Source organism: Neofelis nebulosa, chromosome 15, assembly GCF_028018385.1.
Source record: "Neofelis nebulosa isolate mNeoNeb1 chromosome 15, mNeoNeb1.pri, whole genome shotgun sequence".
Classification (NCBI taxonomy): Eukaryota; Metazoa; Chordata; class Mammalia; order Carnivora; family Felidae; genus Neofelis; species Neofelis nebulosa.
In genome coordinates this window covers 47,598,499-47,619,693 of record NC_080796.1, presented here as the reverse complement: position 1 = coordinate 47,619,693, position 21,195 = coordinate 47,598,499, and the positions used below count along the sequence as shown (strand labels likewise).

The 21,195-nt window shown below is 38.1% G+C and overlaps 1 protein-coding gene across 8 annotated transcripts in view; it reads right to left on the bottom strand.

Moving 5' to 3' along the window:
- PPP1R12B (protein phosphatase 1 regulatory subunit 12B) overlaps positions 1 to 21,195 on the bottom strand; it is a 221,391-nt gene that overhangs the window by 48,899 nt on the left and 151,297 nt on the right. The window contains exon 20 of one of the 8 annotated variants that reach the window (XM_058700775.1): positions 20,356 to 20,532. The exons of the other annotated variants lie outside the window; for them this stretch is intronic. Coding sequence (XP_058556758.1) covers positions 20,497 to 20,532 — 36 coding nt within the window. The 3' untranslated portion in view covers positions 20,356 to 20,496. Of the gene's footprint in view, positions 1 to 20,355; positions 20,533 to 21,195 lie in introns of those variants that run through there. 8 annotated transcript variants of the gene reach the window in all.

Here is a 21,195-nt window from a genome sequence, read left to right as displayed (position 1 = left end):
TCTTATGACAAATTTTGTTAAATTAATGAAGGGAAGTGATCAGCTATTTGGGGGTTGGTCTGAGGAATACAGGTTGACAAGGATTTATAAGAGCACCTGGGCACCCGGGTGGCTCAGTTGGTTGAATGTCCTACTCTTGATTTTGGCTTCGGTCATGGTCCCAGGGTGGTGGGAGTGAGCACTGCACTGGGCTCAGTGCTAGGCATGGTGCCTGCTTGGGATTCTCTCTCTCTTTCCCTTTGCCCCTCTCCCCAACTCATGTACTCTCTCTCTCTAAAATAAAATAAAATAAAATAAAATAAAATAAAATAAAATAGGCTTTAATTCATTCCCAATCTAAAAAACTTAAGACTGATCAATTCTACCACAAACCAGATTATACTGTGTCTGAGAGGCCAGTTATTTTGGGAATTCAGATCTATGAATCTTACGTTTTAGATCCTACTTATACAGTTAATCTCATCTGATAAGAATGAGTTTTTCTCTATTAGATCTCTTCACCTAGAAAAGAAATATTGATGTAAATCTAAATAGTAACATTCCCACAGCAAGCATGATTGTCTAGGGAAGGATTAAGGAGGGATACTTTTCACTATCTAGAATGAAAGTTACCAGGTTACATTATTCCTCAAAGAAATGGCAAGAACAAGTCTGATCAGTTTCCTGACATGTTTCTGTAGGTTTATACAATGATTTCATTTCTCATTGGCAACTGAAGAGGAAATGTAAAAGTCTGTTACTCCCAATTATTATTCCTGTCTCTTTTCACTTCTATCTTACATCTAATTCTAGGCAGTACTAACAATGGTAAACTCTCTTATATTTTAAAGTGTTTTAACATACATTATCTCACTTGATCCTCTCAATGCTGACAGGCAGTAACCTGGTCTAGTTAGGAGATTGGCTTTATATAGGGGAGTTGAGCCAGTAAATAAACATATTGAGGGTAATGGGACCTAGATTTCTCAATCTTGGAGAAGGAAGGTATAAATAAGAAAAAAGGTAAAGCTAGAATAAACCTTGTGATGATATGCAGGATTGAAGGTATCGGTGTGAACCAGTGACTTTCAACATATACCGACATAAGTAACTAGAGATGTGTGTGTGTGTGTGTTCGCGTGTGTCGAAGTGAATGTATCTATATGTGTATTTCCTAGCTCTCTCCACTGCGAGATGGAGGAAGAACAACACTCCAGTAGCATTTCACACACCTAGTGCCCAGATCATCGTTTCCACATGTACTCTCCAATAAAAGGAACACGGCTCCCTGAGAAATGGCTAATTCCAGAGCTGGGGCAGGGAAAAGAAAATGAGCCTGGGTCTCTTATGTCAGAAAATAAGGAAGCACTTTAACAATAATGGGAACATAACAAAAGGACATGGAGACCTGCTTAAAAAGCCAACTTGAGATAAACTGAGCATCAAAATAAATAATGACAGTGAAAAGTTATAACCCACTGAACAAAAAAGGAATTCGTGAACACACATTAATATAAATAAATGAGGGGAGAAAGTTCTTCCTTACAATAGAATACCTAATAATAATGTAAAGGAGTAATTTACATTAAAAAAATTAAAAAAAATAACCATTTGGCAAACACCAATGTAAAGTCAATCCAAGGAAGGAACATTAGTGGATACCAAAGCTAGTAGGTTAAAACAGGATGAGGAACCGGATTTTACATAATCTCAAAGTATCGCCTATTAATCACAAAAGTGGAAAAGGGAGATGTACTGTGGAGAAACCTAGCAGACACCATCTTACTCAAGTGGCCAAAGGTCAACACTACCAGTAGTGGGGCAGATTGTTAGGGCATAATGAAAAGCAAAGGACTGCTTCTGTAACATTGTGGTAGAAAATGCATAAATTGGGTCTACTTAAGAGGAAACACTGGGCCCAAACTGAGGAACATACTTGACAGGCCCGTCATCTTAAAAATATCAAGGTCATGAAAAGCAAGGAAAGACGGACTAAAGAGACATGAGAATCAGGTCTAATGTGTGATCCTGTATTGGATCCTTCTGCTACAAAGAACATTATTGGGACAACCTGGTAAAAACTGAATGTGGTCTCTGGGTGAAGGATATACCAGAGTTCTCTGTACTATTCTTAAAATATTTGAAATTGTTTCAAAATAAGAAGTTAAAAAAAAAAAAAACAACCCAGTTCTTTCATACTACAAGGGTGGGAAATGGGCCAAATGAGATAACTTCTTTGAACTCCAGAGAACTTTTGAAAGACAGTCTCTCATTACAGATATAATTAAGATGGTGTTCACCAAAGAACTGCGTTCATTAGTGGCAGTAAGCAATCACGTGGGCTAAAGACATAATGACTATGAACTAAGGTTCATTAGATGGCCATGAATCAATTTCGTGGTTCACAATCAGATCAATAAAACGTGAAACAGAACAGCAAATATGATAGCACATGACACAGAATAGAGTAAGGGAAGGCTTTCATGGAACCGTTGTTTTAGTTAGGCATAATACGTTTATAAGCATACTGGGTCACAGTGTAAAATGCATTTCTTTTTTTTTTTTAACTGTTTATTTTTGAGAGACAGAGACAGGGAGAGAGGGAGAGAGGGAGAGAGGGGGAGAGGGAGAGAGGGAGAGAGGGAGAGAGGGGGAGAGGGAGAGAGGGAGAGAGGGAGAGAGAGAGAGAGAAAGGGGGACAGAGGATCCAAAGCAGGCTCTGTGCTGACAACGGAGAGTCTGATGTGGGGCTCGAACTCTCAAAATACGAGATCATGACCTAAGCCAAAGTCGGACACTTAACCAAATGAGCCACCCAGGCACCCCTAAAATGCATTTCTTATTGTGGGTCATGGTCAAAAAAGTTTGAAAGTCAAGAACAAAGAGCTAGTACAAGTCCTTTGCTGGTGAGAAGAGAAAGAACAGTTTCTACTCTGGCATGACAGGAGGAGAATTATCTCATCCTTGAGTTATCAAACTGGCAAAGGATAGGTGCTTTGAACTAAATTTGACCCAGTATTACACTGCTTCATCAGTAAAATCTGAAAACGCTATAAAAAGTCATTACTTTTTCTGCAAAATTTGGGATCTGGTGGACAAAAACCAGACAGAATGATTTTGTTATGGTTGATACAATTCCCAGAAGCATCTCTAGTGTCAGACTGTCAGACTTTCACCATCCAAATATTCAGACTACTCAAATGCACCCTGAAAATCCTTTGTGTGTTCTATGGCATGACTGGAGAGTCCTTGAATGTCACTGAAGGGCTTTCACTAGAGGAACCAGTATACTCCTGACTATCCTGTCAAAAAAAGCATGTTTGGAATTCCAACTCTTTCTCCCTAGTTGAAGAATATGGTTTCCCCCCTTTCCCCAATAAACTGATAATTCAAGATCAATCAACAGTGTTTATTACAACATGAAGGGGGAGACCGTAGTCAGAATTTGTAAGCATATTACGTTTTGGGTGTCAAACATGGTATTAGTATTAAGTTCACAGAAAAAAAACATTTTATTCTGCTTGCTGTATTTGCTATTCAACTGAGACCGGTAGCCTGCAAAAGGGTCCTGATATTTATCCAGGATAGATAAAGTAATTAAAAATATTTCTTTAAAAACTTCATCTTGGGGCGCCTGGGTGGCTCAGTCAGTTGAGCGTCCGACTTCGGCTCAGGTCATGATCTCGCACTCCATGGGTTCAAGCCCCGCATCGGGCTCTGTGCTGACAGCTCGGAGCCTGGAGCCTGCTTTGGATTCTGTGCCCTCCCCCCGTTCATGCTCTGTCTCTCTCTCTCTGTCTCAAAAGTAAATAAATGTTAAAAAAAAAAAAATTAAAAAAAAATTTCATCTGGTAAAGATTTTGAGTAAGGCAAGGATTAAGAGTATAGAAGGTCAGACAGAATGTGAAAGCACAGGTAAAACAATAGCCAGCTAGAAAGAACATCATTTGCTCTTTGGCTCTGAGCCAAAGTAAGTTTTAAAACTTTCTGAGGGTAGAGCATACAAATATAAATGGGTGTGCAGTGGAAGGGGGTAGATATACCCGCAAAATGGTATATTAACTATGAACAACTTCTAAGAAGTAAACCTCATAATTCTATTAGATTGTAAAACCCGGAGGCTTTATATTATCATTCTGTAAGTCATGCAAAATCTAATTTCTTGGAATTAGTTACATTTAAAATTAAAATGATCTCAGAGTGGTTTCCCAATCTCAAATGTTCCCTATCTATATTTTTCAAGTTCTTTTGTTACAAAAAAGAAAACAGGACAACAGAATAAAGTTCTGAAGTGCTTCTGGCTAAGAGATCAGAAAAGACCCTCTCCATTAGCACTTGTGAATGTCAGAATCGAGCCCAAACTATGAGATGTGTAAGTCAATAAGTAAATGTTGTATGACTGTAGCCAGAAACTTCAGCCCTAGACTTTTCTATGGGGCCCCAAACATGAAACTCAATCATCTAGAACTGCAATCTCTAAAATTCTATTTTTGGCATAATGCCAAAAGAATCTTTACCAACACCCATTTCATCAGATACAGCAAAAGTATAGGAAAGTTCTTCTTGGAAAGTAAGTATGGCTTCCAAACCACAAGGTCTTTAAAGCCTAAAGGAGATTGTTAAATTGGCAGACATTACCTAGTCTTTCAAAAATTCTTATGCTGCTTGCTGCAAATCAAATTTTTTGGTAGCTTAGTTTAAAACTTCTGAGTAGTCACAATACACAGTATTTTAGTTCAGATTTCGGAAAGAAAGTAATGAGTCAAATATGAACAATTAAGAAGTATAAGTAGTTTTTAAGATCCCTGTGCCTCCTTTTGGAACTAAGAGTTTGAAACAGAGCAATCATTTTCAGTCCCATTTATGAATATAAGTACCAAAGAAAATACTTTTATTTTCAATCATCAATTGACACTTTTCTTACATCAATCCATCTAACCCTATTAAGTACTTACTCCATGCAACATACTATTAGGGTTATATAAAATTCTTTAAGACACGATTACTGTCTTCAAAGAGATTACAGGATATCTCAAGATTTATATAACTGCAAAGTGAGGGCTCCCTACTGCTAAAATTAACAACACTACAATCATCTCACACCAGTCAGAATGGCTATTATAAAAAAATACAAGAGGGGCGCCTGGGTGGCTCAGTCGGTTGAGCAGCCGACTTCGGCTCAGGTCATGATCTCACGGTCCATGAGTTCGAGCCCCGCGTCGGGCTCTGTGCTGACAGCTCAGAGCCTGGAGCCCGTTTCGGATTCTGTGTCTCCCTCTCTCTGCCCCTCCCCTGTTCATGCTCTGTCTCTCTCTGTCTCAAAAATAAATAAACGTTAAAAAAAAAAATAAAAATTAAAAAAAAAAGAAATGTTTTAATAAAAAAATACAAGAAATAACAAGTGTTGGCAAGAATGTGAAGAAAAGGGAACCCTCGTGCACTGTTGGTGGGAATGTAAATTGGTACAGCCACTATGGAAAACAGTATGGAGGTTCCTCAAAAAACTTAAAAGCAAAAATGCCATATGATCCAGTAATTCCATTGATGTAACTCATGGAAAGAAAATGAAAACACTATTTTAAAAAGATATATGCACCCCTATGTTTATTGTAGCATTACTTACAATAGCCAAGATATGGAGGCAACCTAAGTGTCCATAGAGAGATGAATGCATACGGAAGTGGGGTATGTATATACAATGGAATATTACTCAGCCATAAAAAAGAATGAACTGTTGTCATTTGTGATAACATGGACAGACCTAGAGGGCACTATGCAAAGTGAATTAAGTCAGAGAAAGAGAAATACCGTACGATTTCACTTACATGTGGAATCTTAAAAAAAAAAAAAAAACAGGGCACCTGGGTGTCTCAGTCAGTTGAGCATCCGACTTCAGCTCAGGTCGTGATCTCATGCTTTGTGAGTTCAAGCCCCACCTCAGGCTTTGAGCTGATAGCACAGAGCCTGCTTTAGATTCTCTGCCTCCCTCTTTCTGTGTTCCTCCTCTGCTAGCACTCTTTCTCAAAAATAAGCATAATAAAATAAAATAAAATAAAATAAAATAAAATAAAATAAAATAAAGTAAAGTAAAATAAAATAAAATAAAATAAAATAAAATAAAATAAAATAAAATAAAACAGAAACAGATTCATAAACACAGAGAACAAGCTGGTGGTTGCCAGGAGAGAGGGTGGTAGAGGGATAGGCAAAACAGGTGAGGGAGGTTAAGAGGCACAAACTTCCAGTTATAAACTAAATCACAGAGATGAAAAGTACAGTCGAGGGAACACAGTCAATAATGCCATATTAACCTTGTGTGGTGATCGGTGGGGACCATGCTTCCTGTGGTGAGCACAGCATAATGTACAGAATTGTCAAGCCACTATGCCGCACACTTGAAACCCACATAACATGGTAAGCCAACTGTACTTCAATTAAAGAAAAAAGAATTATAAGCACAAAAAACAAACAAAAAACCCAGTCAAGCCATACTCTTCCATATGTTCTTAAGTAATCTCTAATTTCATACTGAACAAATAAGGTGCTTTTAAAGGAGACCACCAATAGCTCACAGCCAAGTCTGAAGAACAGAGTGCAGAAGAGCTGCATTTACCATTCCATGTATTTATACTGTGGTTTTTATTACTGGGCACCTAGAGGAGCCACACGCATTATTTGAGGGATAAAGGGCGTATGTGAGAAGTTCTGAAGAGAACAGGAAGTTCTTTGTCACGTGACTCTTTTGTCCTTCCATTTTTCCATCTTAATCCTCACTTTTAATTTATGTGTTACGAAAATCTTCCCCCTTCTTGGGGGGTAGGGAAGATCAATGATGTGAACTCATGTTTAATGATTTCTCCTGTGTAGATGATTCTGAGTGAGGTAGAAATACTAGGGATTTTACCACAAAATGAGTCTCTTACCCTCAACTTCTCCTTTGAAATGAATCACTCTAGAGTGAAGTATCAGCCTTATTCCAATATACGGAAATAAAGAGCAGAAAGAAGCCATGCAATTCTTTCCACTTAATAGAGGGCTTCCGACATGTGTTCTTTATGAAAAAGCAATAAAAGCTAAAAAATCAGACCAACAAAACACATTCACCGAAAACTCTGGTGGCTTGCTTAGGGGTGAGGGAAAGAGAGTGCCATTTTCAGGCACGATGGTTCTCACAAAGACTGGAGGGTGCTATCAGCATTTAGCAAGCCAGGATCAGGGACACTGAATGTCCTACAACACTCTAGACAGAGTGTCATCATTATGATGAAGAAGTAATTACTCTGCTAAAATGCTCACAGGGCTCTGATGAGAAAAAATGCTGCAAATGATCAAGAGCACTAAGAGCAAATTACATCTTTTTGATTAGCTTAGAAGTAGCCCAAAGGGCTTTATAGGTTACATGGCTGGTTAAACACTGAATAAGTAGCTTATAAGAGTATGACTTATCTAAAACTTTTGTTAGAACTTACTACAACTATAGATGTTCAGGAAAGAGTTGTTTAAAAAAATTGTTTATCTCAATAAGGTTGCTTTAAAAAGTCAAGGAGAAAGATGTTGAATACTACCATAGTTTTATAATACTATAAAATACTTAATTATATTTTAGAGTATCCTTTAAAATACATTTGTTTAGTGCATAAAGATATGTTTGATATTTATGTTGTGCTTGTAATCTGTGTGTCAGGCAAAACACTACCATCTGGTGGCATGTCTAAAACGTAGGCTCAGTATTTACGAACAGTGAGCTTCTTGATAGTGAAACCTATACTTAAAGGTATAAAATCAGAGAACCATCATAAGCCGTGAGTAGTAGAAACCTATAAAAATAAATTATAAACATAAAGGTTCAGAAAGTCTACTTTAAGTTCAAGTGTTTTAACTATCATCAGCCTGATTTAGTTACTTTTTAATATTTTGGTAATTTTCTTTAAAGCCTATAAATTTGGCTGAATGCTCCATCGGGTGGTAAGAAAAGGAAAAATATTTCCCATTACTTGTAGTTGGCAGAGTTTTAAGGAAGAAGGCCATAACTGTACTAAGAAAAGCATCTATGTATGGATCATGTAGAAGTTTTAATTCTTCAGCTACTTTTCCTAATTGTGAATTTATAGTTGGTTCAGAAATAAAGTCTACTCCATTCATCTAAGTTTACTGAGAACCCTCCTTCCTTAGCATTAAAAATGTAGTTACAAACTCAACACTTAATTTTCTTATTTTTTAAAAAGTTTACTTATTTTGAGAGAAAGGAAGAGAGGAGGAGGAGGAGGAGGAGAGAGAGAGAGAGAGAGAGGGCATGCATGAGCAGGGGAGGGGAAGAGAGGGAGGTAGAGAGAATCCCAAGCAGGCACTGCACTGTCAGCCTGGAGCCTGATGCAGGGCTTGAACTCACCAACCCATGAGATCATGACCAGAGCTGAAACCAGGAGTTGGATGCTTAATCAACTGAGCAACCCAGGTGCCACAACATCTAATTTTCTTGTAATAATAGTACAAGTCCCAGAAAAGTACATAAACGAACATTCCTAGTCTACGATGAACTGGCATACACCCTTTCTGCTTTGCAGATGCTGTTGACAAATACAGTGTAAATGTTTGTCCATATGCTTTAGGAGTTGTCTATATACCAACTATATATGCTTTATGTCCATGCTCTCAGTTAAAAATACTTCAAGATAGTTGAAAATGGAAGACGCCATTGCACTGCTAGGTTTAGTTTTTAATGCTCTCATTTCTCTTTTGCTCAAATTATTTTCTTCTGTGCCAACTGAATCCTCTCAATATCTAAATTTTTCCTTTTTCTGCCTCTCTCATTTCCACTGGACATAAGTTTGCCCCTTCACTAGAGTTCTGCCAAAGGAAATTTAAGCTTTCGTGCAGGCTAAACAGAACAGCTATAACTCTGAAGATGACATAAAAGTTTCTCCCTGTGCCTAAGATACAAGAGATTTAAAAAAAAAAAAGCCATGGGGCGCCTGGGTGGCTCAGTTGGTTGAGCGTCTGACTTCAGCTCAGATCACGATCTCACGGTTGGTGAGTTCGAGCCCTGCGTCAGGCTCTGGGCTGATGGCTCAGAGCCTGGAGCCTGCTTCCGATTCTGTGTGTCCCTCTCTCTCTGCCCCTCCCCCATTCATGCTCTGTCTCTCTCTGTCTCAAAAATAAATAAACATTAAAAAAAAATTAAAAAAAAAAGCCATTCATTACAGAGAAAAAGTTGAAAGATAAAATATATCACAGGGAGAGTACTATTTTTGTCCAGTTAATTCCAGTTAATTTACTGTCCAGGTAAAGAACAGTCTATGTGCTATTTAATAAGAAGTCCATTTCAAACTCCCACAGTATAATCTAACCAGAAACACAGCTCCTTCAGTCAGCCATGGGGGGAGGGGGGAAACAACTCCCAGGGTACGAAAGTTAATGGTCCTGTCAACCCTGTCATTCCCACATTGCAATGCCAATGTAATTACACACAAATACAATTATGCCAAGGCAAACACTGTTGCAGAGTGTAAGAGCTACATATGCATTTCTCTAAGAAACACAACTTGTGAGGCCCATGAAGCATGGCAATGTTTGTGGCAAACAGGACCAATGTGGGGATCAAATTAATTAGATTCCTGGAGTCTGCTGCTTAGTATGCAATTTGGGAAAGAACTAAGCTCCATGATGACTGACTGACTGGCATACATCGAACCACATACATATTGTTTGTTTTAGCACAAAGGGCATATAAGAACTAATATTTGAGTGCCCTGGGCTCTGTTCTAATCAGTTTGCAAGATTCTGCATGTAATGTTACTATCTGGTTAGTTAATTTGGGTGGTGCTAATAATGTGTTATTGGAGTTAAGTTCACAGTCTCTATATGTTTAGTTAGCACATATTTAAACAAACAAAACAACAAATAAAATACCTCTTCCATACCACAGACTATTGGTGACCTAGCTATCTTACAAATACATACTACTGGTCCTAATACAGACTGAGTGGCAATATGCAACACCTGTCATTAAAACTGGACTCGAAACTCCAAGAGCAAAGCGTATCTGTTTTTAACCACTCAGAAGGATGATCACAAAGTCTGGTGTTCCAATCAGTGAAACTTGCACCACCTAGGTATAATTAGTTGAATGTCCTTTTTTTTGTTAATTTTTAAATGTTCTGAGTATAATTGATACCCAATGTTACAACAGTTTCATGCGTACAACATAACGATTTGTTAGGTTTACACATTATGCTATGTTCACCGCAAGTGTAGCTACCATCTATCCCGATACATCACTATTACAATATCATTGACTATATTCCTTATCCTGTGCCTTTTATTCCCATGATATATTCCTTCCATAACTGGAAGCTTGTATCTTCCAACACTCTCCCCTCTGGCAACCATCAGTTTGTTCCTAGTACTTACAGATCTGATTCTGGTTTTTGTTTTCTTACTCATTTGTTGTTGGCTTTTATTTTTTATATTCCACTTATGAGTGAAATCATATGGTATTTGTCTTTCTTTTCAGTCTGACTTATTTTACTTAGCATAATATTCTCTAGGTCCATCCATGTTGTTTCACATGGCGCAATCTCATCTATTTCATGGCTGCATAATATTCCATCGTGTATATATACATATACATACACACACACATACACCCCATATCTTCCTTATCTGTTCATCTATTGATGGACACTTAGGCTGCTTCCATACTTTCCTTGGCTATTGTAAATAATGCTGCAATGAACATAGGAGTGCATGCATCTTTTCAAATTAATGTTTTTGTTTTCTTTGGTTAAGTACCCCAATAGTAGAATTGTTGAATCATATATTTTATTTTTAATTTTTTGAGTAACTTCCACACCGTTTTCCACAGTGGCTATACCAACTGACATTCCCATCAACAGTGTATGAGGGTTCCTTTTTCTCTATATCCTTGCCAACACTTGTTATTTCGTGTGTTTTTGATTTCAGCTATTCTAACAGGTATAAGGTGATATTGTGGTTTTGATTTGCATTTCCTCGATGATTAGTAATGCTGAACATCTTTTCCTTGTCTGTTGGCTATCTGTATGTCTTCTTTGGAAAAATGTCTATTCAGGTCCTCTGCCAATTTTTTGTTAAAAAAAATTTTTTTTTAATGTTTATTTTTTGAGAGAGAGAGCATGAGTGGGGGGGGGGGGCACGGAGAGGGGGACAGAGGATCCAAAACAGGCTCTGTAATGACAGCAGTGAGCCGGATGTGGAGCTCAAACCTGCAAACTGCGAGATCATGACCCAAGCCAAAGTCAGACGCTCCACCAACTGAGCCACCCAGGTGCCCAGCCCCCCTTTTTAAAATAATTTTTAAAAGTTTATTTTATATATTTTTGACAGAGAGAGAAAGAGAGAGAAAGAGCAAGGACAGAGAGAGGGAGAGAGAGAATACCAAGCAGGCTCCATGCTGTCAATGTGGAGCCCAATGTGGGGCTTGAACCCACAAACCGTGAGATCATGACCTGAGCCAAAATCTACAGTCAGATGCTTAACCAACTGAGCCACTCAGGCGCCCCTCCTCTGCCCATTTTTTAACCTGATTGTTTCTTTTGGTGTTGGGTTGTGTAACTTCTTTACATATTTTGGATATTAAGCCCTTATTGGATATATCATTTGCAAACATCTTCTCCCATTCAGTAGGTTGTCTTTTTGTTTGGTTTGATGGTTTCCTTTGCTGTGCAAAAAGCATTTTATTTTGATGTAGTCCCAATTGTTTATTTTTACCTTTGTTTCCTCTGCCTTAGGAGACATAGCTAGGAAAATGCTATTATGGCCAATGTCGGAGAAATTACTGCCTGCAATCTCTTCTAGGACTTTCATGGTTTCAGATCTCACATTTAGGTCTTTAATGCATTTTAACTAGGCAAATATCTTTATTGTTCTAGTCCTTGGTCCTCTTCTCTTTCTATATTGTCTTCCCTCCATGTCATATAGTCTTATGGCTTTCCACTATGTCATATAGTCTTACGGCTTTAAATACCATCTAAATGCTCCAAAGATGCAAAGAAGATGAAAAAGGTCTGTCAATTTTTCCAGTTGGATATCTAATAGATATCTTAAACTTAACATACCTAAAACTGGATTCCTGATTTTCCTCCCCAACCTTCGTCATCTGCAGACTGCCCCATGTCAATTGATAGCACCTGTATCTTTCCAATTGCTCAGACCAATAGACTTTGGAGTCATCTTTCCCTCACATCTCACATATTCAGAATCTTATCAACTCTCAGAACCTCCACCACTGCCACATGATCCAAGTTCCCATTATCTCTTGCCTGGATTACTTTAATAGTTCCCCAGCTCATAAACTTGTCTCAAGTCAAATCTCAATGCAGCAGCTACAATGATTCTTTATATATATATATACATACACACACACACATATATATACACACACTATATATAGTATAGTATAGTATAGTATATATATAGTATATACTATAGTATATATCTAGTATATACTATATATATGTATATATAAATATTTTTATATATGTATATATTTATATACTTATATATTATATATTTTTAAATTCTATAAATTTAGTGATTCATCACTTACCTATAACACCCAGTACTCATCCCAACAAGTGACCTCCTTAATGCCCATCACCTATTTAGCCCACTCCCCCCAACTCCCCTCCCGCAACCCTCAGTTTGTTCTCTGTATTTCAGCGTTTCTTATGGTTTGCCTCCCCCTCTGTTTTTTTATTATAAGTTTTTTAAAATTTATTTTGGGAGTGAGAAGAGATAGAGTGCTAGCAGGTGTGCGTGAGTGCACACAAGTAGGGGAGGGGCAGAGAGGCAGAAGGAGAGAAAATCTCAAGCAGGCTCTGCACTGCCAATGTGGAGCCTTACATGTGGATTGAACCCACGAACCACGAGATCATGACCTGAGCTGAAGTTGAATGCTTAACTGACTGAGCTACGAGGTGTACCCCACCTCTGTTTTTATCTTATTTTTCCTTCCCTTCCCCTATGTTCATCTGTTTTGTTTCTTTTAAAATTTAAGTCAGATCATGTCACTCTACTCAAAATCCTGCAATGGTTCTTCATTTTCCTCAGAGTAAAAGACAAAGGCTCACAGTACCCTATACCCATACGATCTGATTCTCTTTCCTACTATTCTTCTCTATGACTTCTTATATGTGCCAGTACTTCCCCACCCTATGGCCTTTGATCTAGCTGTTTCCTCTGCCTGGAACACTCTTCCTCCAGATGTCTTCGTGACTCCTTCAGCTTCTTCAAATCTTTGTCCAAATCTCAGTCTGTCAACAAGGGGATTCAGACAACCTACTTGATACTACAACCAGGATCCTTTCCACCAATCCTCCTTATCTAACTCTTTTTATTTCAAACTGCATCTATCAGTGTCTAACTTGTTATATACTTTATTATGTTTGTTGTTCACTGCCTGCCCCCTCTTCCTACTCCCTACTAGAATGTTAAGCTTCATGAGGCCAGGATCTTTGTTTATCTTGTTGACCAATGTATTCCAAGTGCCTAGGGCAATGTATGGCAAATATCAGGCATTCAATAAATATTTGGTGAATAAATGAGTGAATGTTGATTTTAAATTTAATGGGATCCCCATGGTGTACACATTCCGTATGTACTTTATATCTATTGGATCAAGCTGGTTAATTATGTTCTTCAAATCCTTTATGTCCTTATGTATTTTTTGCCTGTTTGACATTAGTTTCTGAGACAGGTATGTTAAAATCTGCAACTCTGAATGTCGATATACCATTTCCATGCTATTCTGTCAGCTTTTGGTTTATAAATTTTGAACCTATATTTTCAGTATCTGTAGTCCATTATTTTATATCTTCTTTGTGGATTGTTCCTTCCTTACAAGTAAGAAATATCTTCCTTCCTATAATTTGATGATTTTTCTTGAAATTACCTTTTGATGGAAATTAATGTTGCCATATCAGTTTTTTCCTGGGTATTTGCATGCAATTTTCCCCATATGTTTTTACCTCCTTCAGTGTCATTTTGAAGACCACATATAGTAAGTAGAATAATCTGTGTCTCTCTGGCTTTGCAGATGAATTTATATTCATTATGATTACTTACATATTTTATATTTCCTATTTACTCTGTTTTCCCTTTGCTTCTTTTTATCTCTTTTCCTATCTTCTATTGAATTGAGTAAATAAATTTTAAAAATTACCTATTTTTTCCAGGGGTGCCTGGCCTGTGCAGTTGGAAGAGCATGCAACTCTTAATCTCAGGGTCATGAGTTCAAGCCCCATGTTGGGTGTAGAGACTACTTAAATAAGTAATTAAATACACTTAACTTTTTAAAAAATTATCTATATTTCCACTACTGATTCAGGAGTTGTACCTTCTATTTATATACTTCTATTACTTTAGTGGTTATTCCTACATTTAATATACGTATTTAAATATATTTTTCCTTTAAAAGTCTATAAAGTTAATCAGATTCCTCTCTACTCAAAACAAGGGACTTCGCATACTTTTTTTTTTTTTTTTTTTTTTTTTTTTTTTTTATAAATTTAGCATTTATTTATTTATTTATTTTTTTTTTTTATTTTTAAATTTTTTTTTTTTCAACGTTTTTTATTTATTTTTGGGACAGAGAGAGACAGAGCATGAACGGGGGAGGGGCAGAGAGAGAGGGAGACACAGAATCGGAAACAGGCTCCAGGCTCCGAGACATCAGCCCAGAGCCTGACGCGGGGCTCGAACTCACGGACCGCGAGATCGTGACCTGGCTGAAGTCGGACACTTAACCGACTGCGCCACCCAGGCGCCCCTCGCATACTTTTATATCTTTAACACATTGTGGTTGCTAGAATTTTAGATCCATCTTTTTTACATGTAAAAGAAAAAAATTAGCTTTATTACCCTATTTTAATACTTTTTGTTTCTAGTATTCCACTGCTTTCTGCATGTACTTTTTTTTTTGCTGAAGAACATCCTTTGGTTCTTTCATTAGTGAGAGTTTGGGTGTTTAGAAGTTAGCCCTGTGTATCTGCAAATGCCTTTATTTTGCTCTTGCATATGGAAATCACTGCATAGAACTATAGGTTCATAACTGTTGTTCCACAGCACTTTGAAGATACTGTTTTCTGGTACCTACTGTTGCCAGAGCCTAACGCCAATTTGACCACTATTCTGTAGATACATTACCTATATCTTTTCTTAGCATTTAAAAGTTTTCTCTATATCATTAACATCCTACAATTTCATTATGGAAATTATTATTAATTATTAGTTTATTTATCGTGCTTTACAGGTGAGGTTTTTCTATTCTGAGGACTCCTGCCTTCATGGATTAATACTCAACTGCACTCGTCATTATTATTATTGCCTCTTTTTCATTCTCTCTCTCTCTCTTTCTCTTTCTCTCTGCTCCTTTGTGCCTCCTGGCAGATGTGTGCTCGAGTTCCTCAAGCTATCTTCCCCATCTTAATTCTCTTTCATGTTTCCTACCTCCATCTCTATGCTGCATTCTGAAAGATTTTCTCCATCTTATTTTCCAGTTTACTAATTTTTCTCTGAAGCTGTAACAGTATGTTGCACAGTCTATCTCTTCTGTTATTCAATACCATAGTATTTTTTTTCATTTCAATATTAACATTTTTCACTTCCAAAACTTCTACGTGGTTCTTTTTCACATCTTTCTGTTCTTGTTTCATTACCTGTTATTCTTGTTTTATGGGATCTAACTTCTTTTGTATGTTGAGAATTTTAACTTATTTTATTTTAAAAATTTTATTTTAAAAATTATTTTCAGACAGAGAAAGAGTGCAAGTGCGTGTGCAAGTGGGGGAGGGGCAGAGGATGGGGGTGGGGGAGAATCCCGTGGGTTTGATCCCAGGAACTGTGAAATAATGACCTGAGTGGAAGCCAAGAGTTGGATGCTTAACCAACTGAGCCACCCAGGCACCCTAGAGAATTTTAACTTATTTTAAAACCCTCTTTAGATTGCTCTATTATCTTTTTTCTCAGGTATAAATTCTCTGTTTTTCGTGGTCCTAAATTTTCTGAATTCTTTGTAATGTTTTGAGTTCTCAACTTTTAGGATTGTTTTAAAATACAAGTACCTGTCTCTATAGGGTAGTTTTAAGTTGCCTCAGCTTAGGCCTGATAAGATGCTGGTCTTAAACCAGATCTTAAATTGACAGCTCTGGGTTCTATGTTGAGTGAGTCCTTGTTCGTGCTTGCTTGCTGCCTCTGGCTGCTCCTCCTTATTTCTGGTCAGGCACAAGCAGTGTATTTCTGTGATGCTCCTGGGATGAGCTGAACTAACCCAGCCCCCATCTGCGGATAGCATTGTGGGTTCCTGGCTCCTGGATTCATGCTCTCAGTAGGCAGAATCCTTGCAAAAAAACCCTGACCCAATTGCCTATATCCATTTATAGCTCCCTTACCAGAGTGACTTTTCTCTCCACTATTGGCCCAAAGAGACTTTCTTTCTTAAGTATTATTGTGTATTTTTAAAAATCTTTAAAAAAAAATATTTACCCATTACTTTTTTTTCTTTACAAAATCAATTTATCTTGTCTTTATTTTTTTACTTTTTCCCTTTTAAAAATTGTTATTTATTTCTGAGAGGGAACATATGTTGGGGAGGGGCAGAGAAGCAGGGGGTGGGGGCAGAGGATCTGAAGCAGGCTCTACGCTGACAGCAGAGAGCCCCATGTGAGGTTTGAACTCACAAACCATGAGATCATGACCTGAGCCAAAGTTGGACGCTTAACCAACTGAGCCACCCAGGTGCCCCTCTTTTCTTCCCTTCTTGTCTCTGTACTTCCTTTACAATCTCACGCTCCTGAAGAAAATGAGTCTACTTTTTAAATTATGGTTTTTATATTGCTATTAATACGAGGGATTTAAAAAAGAAAATTTTACTAATATCTAATGTGTATAATGTCCTCTCCTTTCCCCAACTCTCCCTACAAAATGGAATTGAGTGAGTCTCAAATAGGAACAGTTGACACATCTATACAATTCACTGAGAACACATTTTGATAGACGTTTCCCCTTTGCATCTTAGCTGACTTCACTGCCTGGGGACAAGACGTACCACTTACAATGTATATTGGGGAAATAAAATTCCTTCTCCTATGCCTGTGATGGTATATTATTTACCGTACTGAGGAGTGACAGATTAACTACAGGATGCCCAATTAAATCTGAATTTTACATAAAGAAGAAATGTTTCTGGTATAAATGTGTGTCTCAAGTACTGCACGGGACATACACTAAAAATTAGTATTTGTAATTTGAAATTCAAATTTAACTGAGTGTCCTGTACTTTTATTTGCCAAATCTAGTAACCCTCACTGCACACAAAAATAAAAGAAGAAAGTGTGGATTACTTGCAATGTGAGAAATATTTTTTGATCATGCAGGTTTTTGTGGAGTTTTCATCTATAACTTGAATGAACTATTGCTTGAGACTTCGATTAAACAAATTGCTCTGATGATTGACACTTACCTCGATGACAACCCAGGTATGGGGGTTTCTTCTCTAAATCTTAAGGATTGTTACTTTGATTCTGTACCCATGTCTGTTGGCCCTTTTGGTAAAACTCAAATTTACATTTTAATAGTACTGGGCCAGACACAGCTATTATCATAGAAAATGTGTTAGGACTATAAAGAGTCTGGATTTCTCAAAATTTCTCCTTGGCTCTTCCATCACTACCAAAATGGGAATTTTGTTGGAAAAGAAAGGATGTATCCTACATCACAAACTTCAGAAACCAGCTGAAGGAGAAATACGTCAGAGAAAGACAAAGATCATATGATTTCACTCATACGTAGAATCTAAGAACCAAAACAGATGAACACAGGGGAAGGGAAGGAAAAATAAGATAAAAACAGAGAGGGAGGCAAACCATAGAGACTCCCAAATACAGAGAACAAACCAAAGCTTGCTGGAGGGGAGAAGGGTGTAGGGAAGGGCGAAATGGGTGATGGGCACCCACTGGGATGAGCACTGGGTGTTATATGCAAGCGATTAATCACTAAACTCCACTCCTGAAATCATTATACTATATGTTAACTAACTTGGATTTAAATGTTTAAAAGTTAAAAAATTAAAAACAAAAAAAAGAAACAAGCTGAAACTGGGAGTTAGCAGCCTACTCCCGTTCCCTGTGGTTTTCATCTTTACTCTTGCCAGAATGTTGATTTCACTCTTTTCCTTGCAGATTCTTGTCGGCTTCTCATTCCACATGATAAAACAGGAGCACCCCAAAATTCTAATTGTATATGTACAGGTACACTCACAACCAAAGCCTTCATATCATTTCCAATTCCCTAAGAATAAAACATATCACTATCTCAACATGGAACAGATGAACACCTCCGTGTTAATAAGCTACAGTCAGGGCTGGTGTTATCCATTATATGGTGAGCTGATGGTGGTTTACTCTTGGAGAGTAGCACCTGGTTCTGTTTCCCATCTCATCTCTTAAATGTCAAGTTTTCTCCGCTCCTTTGCCCTTTTCTCTCTCCAGGTTTTCTCAATGAACCCATGGTTTTCCAGCATCAGCTCAATGGCTTCCAGAGAGTTCCTGAGGAGTGCCCCATTCTTCATGGACTTTTCATTACTTCTTAATTTTGTATTGAGAGGGACAGGATTCAGTATCCTTACTCTGCCATCCTGAGTCCTAGAGTAGCTTTTACTTTTTTTTTTAATGTTTATTTTTGAGAGAGAGAAAGAGTATGAGTCGAGAGGGGCAGAGAGAGAGAGAGAGAGAGAGAGAGAGAGAGAGAGAGAGAGACACAGAATCTGAAACAGGCTCCAGGCTCCGAGCGGTCAGCACAGAGCCTGACACAGGGCTCGAACTCATGAACCATGAGATCATGACCTGAGCCGAAGTCAGACGCCCAACCGACTGAGCCACCCAGGTGCCCCGCTTTTACTTTTTAAATAATAGTTCAATTCTCATAACCCCACCAGTCTGTAGTCATTAGCAAATACATCCAAGGTTCAAAATCAAAGTTGACCGTAGTAGAGGAAAATTCTGATTATTTGGAAGTAGTTTGCATGGAAATAAACAACAGATACACTGAAAAATCAGAAATGGAGGGAAGTTGATTTTAAAAAGGTAAGAAACTTGGGACAGCAGCAGACTTTACTGTAGACCTTGTGTATAAACTTTACCACTGTTTTCCATAAATGGAATCAGACTGAACAAAAGAAAAGGGTGCTTTCCACAGCACTAGGCCCAGCACTGCAGCCAGCAGAGTCCTGTAATAAGCACCACCTGCACTCCTACACCTGGAAGACAGCCATCAGCACAGTGGAAAGAATGCTGGTCTGGGAATTCAGAACTGCTCTAGCTCATTCTCTGCCACTACGCTATTGTACAGCATAGGTTAAGTCTTGATCCCTTTTGGGGCCCCAGGTATTTTATCTGTAAAATAAGGGAGTTGGGCTAGAATAGCTTCCACAGTACCTTCCAGAAATAATTTTCTGTGATCTCAACAGTTTGGTACTTCGTAAGTATGCTGAGTCCTCCATTCTTCAGTTTGCTAAGTAAATAACCTGCCAGGTACAGGAAGAAAAGCATGCATTCCTGAGATCAGTCTTCAAGAATGGAGACTCACCATCAGCAGACACGTGGCATTGTCTGATCACCACTCTGCAAAGGAACAGCCTACTGGTGCCTAGTGACTGGATGAAGTTTCCGTGTGGGTGTAAACACAATCTAAGTTTTAAACAGAGAAAAGCAAACCAACCCAGACCAAAACAAAACCCCTACACACAGTCTCAGGCACAGCAGAAGAAAGCATGTCTTTTCTACAAACATGTCTGTCACTGACAGTTGAGAAGACAATAAAAATAAATCGCATACTGAGCATATCAAAGCGCAGAGAGGGACAAAAGTAAGCAGCAGGCAGCAAAGTCATAGGATGTGAGCGGTCTGACCCTGCACACTGTAAAGTCTGCACAGCCAGAAATTTCATGTGAATCGAAATGCAGGGAAGAGAATCAGGAAGGAAAGAGAAAAGTTGGGAGTTCGACTGAAAAGAAGGACGAATGGATTAAGAATGTAAAAATTGGGTTAAGGTGGCAAGGAAAACTCAGTAATAAATCTCAGAGTTTCTCAGAGCGTTGACTATGGTTCCAGTGTGAATTTATACGAACTACTTAATTTCACGACATTACACTAAAGACAAGTAGATTCCAACTTGGGAGGTGTGAAGGATGGAGAAATAGCATATAACCAGCCCCGACCCCAAGCAGTCTTCAGATAACATTCTAGAGACGTTTCTAAAAACAAAAACAAAACACATTCATTGAAAGGCACCTTACCATCCACACTGCTACACGTGAGGCTCAGTACATTGCATCTACAGTGCTGTTTGTGTGAACGATATTAGGGGTGGGGTGGGTGCCCAGCAGATTTCGTAACTCCACTATCCAATACTTCCACTCCATCAGAAACACGCAACCCATCACCAGCCAGGGAAAAAAATGCTCTGGCAAAATTCCCACTCGGTTCAAGCAGTCTTCACTTGCAGGCAAGCCTTCACTTTCTGGAAGTTTGTGTGGCCAAAGATTTAAGTAAAAAACAAGAAGAGAAAAAGAAAAAAAAAAGAAACAAGTAACAGGGGAGCATTAAGGAAAGTAGAAAAAAGCCAGTCATACTTAGTCTCACCTTAGAAACACAATCACTGTTAACACTGTGGTGACTGTACCCCTGGTCTTTTTACTTGGGCCTGGGTATCCTCTATACCTCCTATTACATATATGATTGTGGATCTAGTTCATTCACTAATCTTTTATCATAAGCATTTATCCAGGCTATTACACTATCTTTGTAACTCATTTTTAAATGGCTGCCTCATACTCTCATCTGTTCCAAGGAAACACTCCGAAATGGCTAGTAGGGAACAGTAAAGCAAACTATGATTCATAGTATTCCATTGCATGGATGAATCATAGTTTACTTAACTGCTGCCAGAATACTGGACATTTAGGTTGTTTCCAATTTTTCCACTGTTACAAATAACTAAATGGACTCAATTTGTTTTGTTCAATAGTACCTAGCAAACAGCTTTCCATATAATAGGTACTCAAGTATTTATTGAGTGAATAAACGTTTATAGAGCTACATACATACAATATATCCTGTGACAAAAATCTCTGTACATAAAGCTTCCCTTGACCCTTTTTATATTTAGGACTGTTTCTTAGTG